At 48.9% G+C, this 4,011-nt stretch overlaps 1 protein-coding gene across 1 annotated transcript in view; it reads left to right on the top strand.

Moving 5' to 3' along the window:
• Positions 1-3,630: 3,630 nt before the first annotated feature.
• The window catches only part of GUITHDRAFT_166387 (hypothetical protein), a gene marked incomplete at its 5' end in the record, with an annotated part of 3,566 nt that continues 3,185 nt past the window's right edge, over positions 3,631-4,011 (top strand). The window contains one exon of the mRNA XM_005820650.1: positions 3,631-3,889. Coding sequence (XP_005820707.1) covers positions 3,631-3,889 — 259 coding nt within the window. The remainder of the gene's footprint in view (positions 3,890-4,011) is intronic.

The raw sequence follows: 4,011 nt of genomic DNA, 5'->3' as shown, positions 1-4,011 counted from the left end.
CTTGACTCACGGGCTTCCAGGCGCAGGGAAAATTTGAAGTTGAGCGGCAATGCTGATGAAACTCGAGAAGATGATGAGTGCGAGGAAGGCCTGAAGGGATGAGAGGAGTAGTTGTGGGATCAAGTGGAGGAGGAGCAGGTAGAAAAGGAAGAGGAGGAGGAGGAGCAGGTACAGGAGGAAGAGGAGGAGGAGGAGCAGGTACAGGAGGAGGAGGAGGAGGAGGAGGAGCAGGTAGAAAAGGAGATGGAGGAGGAGCAGGTAGAAAAGGAGGAGGAAGAGAGGGCGGAGGAGGAAATAGAAGCAGAGGAACAGGAGGAAGACAGGAGGGTACAAGAAGAAAATAACAACAGCAATGTAGGTTTTGTAGTGGGTCATGGGAAAATGGGGACAAAGAGAAAAGCAATGAAATGTCAGCAACCCAATAAAACAAGTAAACCATCTGATTGCTCATGAAATCTTTGTCATATAAAATACACAATCATGAATGGAATGTTGCAAAGTTTGGTTTGCTGTCATGTTTGAGACATCAAAACGATCATTTCAATCTTCAAGATTGATTCCAATATGGACTGATCATCATAAATCCCTTCCAACGACTTTGATGCATCACTGGACAACAACCTGAAACGGTTCGTAGTTGTAGAATTTTGAGATTTTGTTTTGCACTCTGTTGACTGAGAAAGAAAAACGTGAACAAACTTTATCAACCCCACCCCCGATTTCTCACTTGTATTTCTCCTCTTCCATCGATATGTAGCAACTTTGCATTCATCTCTTAGCTGTTGATATCAAAGTTAACAATCAGTACGTGTTGGTATCAAGTCAACAGAAAGGAATAACACAGGACAAGGAGAATTAGAGAAATGTTTCTCATGCTTTCATCCTCTGATTTCATCATGGCTAGCCTCCCAAGGTTGGGAACCCTTTCAGACAAATACTAGGAGGGAACGAGCAGAGAGAAATAGTTCCTAGCTATGAATTTCTCGACTAGGTCTAACAAACTAATTATCTAACAAATGATAATAAGAATCATCAGATAGTTTCATCACATGCTTTATCACCAGGATGACCCAGTTTGTTGCCTCCCTGCTTGAATTTGTCAAACTCCTGAAACGATACGTTTGCCCTGGAAACCAATTCCTATCATTTCGAGCTTAGAGAGAAAGAGGGAGGGAGGGAGAAAGCCAAGAAGGGGGAGAGGGGAAGAAGGAGGGAGGGAGGGGTGAAACATCATTGAAAGTTGTACAGAGAAGAGGATGGGAAAATTTGACAAGATGAATGTGAAACAGGCAGAGCATGAGTGTGTTTGTCCAATAAGGTTATGTCAGGAGTCCACCGCAGTTGTATCCGTCAGGAGCCGTCAAGATGTAGAACTCAGACGAGGGATCACTGTTGAAACGGTCAAGGCAGAGAGAGAGGAAAGCGAGAAGAAGGGAAAGTTGAGGGAAAACAGAAAGCTGGGAAGGAGGAAGGAGTGCAGAGTTACATTTACAGGCAGGCAGGCAGGCAGGCAGGCAGGCAGGCAGGCAGGCAGGCAGGCAGTCAGTCAGTCAGGCAGGCAGGCAGGCAGGCAGGCAGGCAGGCAGGCAGGCAGGCAGGCAGGCAGGCAGGCAGGCAGGCAGGCAGGCAGGCAGGCAGGCAGGCAGGCAGGCAGGTAGGCAGGTAGGCAGGTAGGCAGTCATTTGCATGATGAGATTGGAGGAACGAACATGAAAGCAAAACGTGATCAAAGTGAAAGGAAATGAAACACAGATTCTCATCACTTGAATCCAGACTTGGCCTCTTCGTTCGGGGGTCTGCCAGGTCTTGCATCGATGACCTGACAACGAAGAGTTACAGTCATCTCAACAATATTTCATCTCAAGACAATCAACACATCTTTCTCATCGAAACAGATCAAGTTTATCTCATCGCAAAACAAGACGGAAACCCAAGTCGTTCTCACTGACCTCATGGAGCGGTATGTGGTCCATCAACTTTGAAACATGAAAACGTCAATCTTCATCATCTCTATGAACAAAATCTGTCTCACCGCACTCGTCTCTTCATGGCCTAGAGCGAGCATTTCTCTTGTCAACGCAATTTTTCTCTGTTGTTGCACAAACCAATATTCAATCATCACTGTCATACCACAACATGAGCTAACTTTGTGCCAGGAATCTCCCCACGCATCGAAGTATATGCTGCGATTTCAAATCTGTCAGCATTGAAAAATATAACAGACTACCACTACCTTCTAGTCTCCCTCCCCTTCCTCCCCCCACATTCTCAAGATCCCTGTGTCTTCCTCCTTTCCTACTTAATTCTCCCCTTTGCTCCTTTCTCCTCATCGCGCCCTTCCCCTCTTCCTTTCCCTTTCTCTCCTCGCCTTACGTCCTCCCCGTCATTCTCCACTACAACCGCTATACCCTTCTCTTCCAGCCGCAGTGACCAGCTCCAGCAACACTCGTGACCGCCACTAACTCCTCCTCCTCCTCCCCCTCCTCCTCCTCCTCCTCCTCCTCGTCCTCCTCCTCCTCCTCCTCTCACTTCATGATCTTGAGACATTCCGACGCCTTGGGCATGTAAAGGTGCTCGTCCATTTTCGCCGCCCTTCACCCGCTTGATTTCTTTTTTCTTCTTTTTTCTTCTTTTTTTTCTTCTTTTCTTTGTTTTTGGAATCAGTGAGGTACAGTACAGGAGAACTGCCGCGGTACCAGTGTAAAAGATAACTTGAGTTTATAAAGTATTTGAAAGTTCAAAATACTACCACAATACCTGCAAATTTGATTATTATCTTCCATATTATCTATTTACTTATACGCAATGATCGGAACAGGTACACAGTAATTTGGTACCAAATCGTTTTTATTTTGAATTTTTGTACCAGAGTAAATCCTCACCCATTGTTGACTTTTAAAAATATCGAGGGCTGCGTGGCATGGGAGGGAGGGGAGGAGCAGCGGAGGAGGAGGAGGAGCAGGAGGAGGAGATGGAGGAGGAGGAGCAGGAGGAGGAGCAGGAGGAGGAGCAGGAGGAGGAGGAGGAGCAGCAGCAGCAGCAGCAGGAGGAGGAGCAGGGAGGGGAGCAGCAGCAGCAGCAGCAGGAGGAGGAGCAGGGAGGGGAGCAAGGTTTGGAGGATGGACAGCAGGAGCAGGAGCAGGAAAAGACAAGGATGAGGAGGCGGATGACTATGTAAAGGATGAACGGTCGAGATAGTGTCTTCAGTATTTACACCCCCCATAGTCAAGAAGCACAGGACAACGGAAGTAGTGATGGACTCATGTCGTTAAATGCAAAGATAGAAAAGATCGTCTGGAACGTCATGGCTGTGAAGATGATGTGGATGATGACAGTTCGGATGATGGGGATGAAAAGCTGTCAGGGGAGACAACGCAGACGATCGCGATAATGGAGATTGAGGAGATGTTGTTGATGAGATTATGATCGGCATGATGCGTTTGATCATGCTGGAACCTTTCGAAAGCCTACCATCCCTCTCCCTTCCCTCCTGACATTTCCTTCCCAGTTCGAGCCCCTTTGCTACACCGTTGGTGTGGGAGTTCCTTCGCCTGTTAACTCCGTGGACGGGCAGAGCTCTGGAGTACCTTGCGAGCTACCCAGCTCCTGCCCACCTGCCCTCCAGCTACCATGGGGTTCACAGTCGTCCTTGTAGTCCTCTGCATCCTCTGTGCGCTGATACAATGGAGTCAGCGCAAGGATCAGGGCCAGGCAGGCATGCCGGGCGGGAACGTGTCAGGAGAGTTCAAGAGGCAGCAGGCGGCGTATATGGTCGCCTACTGCTGTGCCGTGACGGCGGACTGGCTGCAAGGGCCCTACGTGTACGCGCTCTATGAACACTATAAGTTCTCCAAGCAGGAGATCGGGATCTTGTTCATAGCAGGCTTCGGTAAGTTCTGAGCTAAGTTTCGAGCTTTCCCTCCCTCCTTCCTCCCCTCCCTCCCCTCCCCTCCCCTCCCCTCCCCTCCCCTCCCCTCCCCTCCCCTCCCCTCCCCTCCCCTCCCCTCCCCC

Source organism: Guillardia theta, assembly GCF_000315625.1.
Source record: "Guillardia theta CCMP2712 unplaced genomic scaffold GUITHscaffold_169, whole genome shotgun sequence".
Classification (NCBI taxonomy): Eukaryota; class Cryptophyceae; order Pyrenomonadales; family Geminigeraceae; genus Guillardia; species Guillardia theta.
The sequence above is the reverse complement of the archived record's forward strand: the minus strand, read 5'-3'. Positions and strand labels throughout refer to the sequence as shown.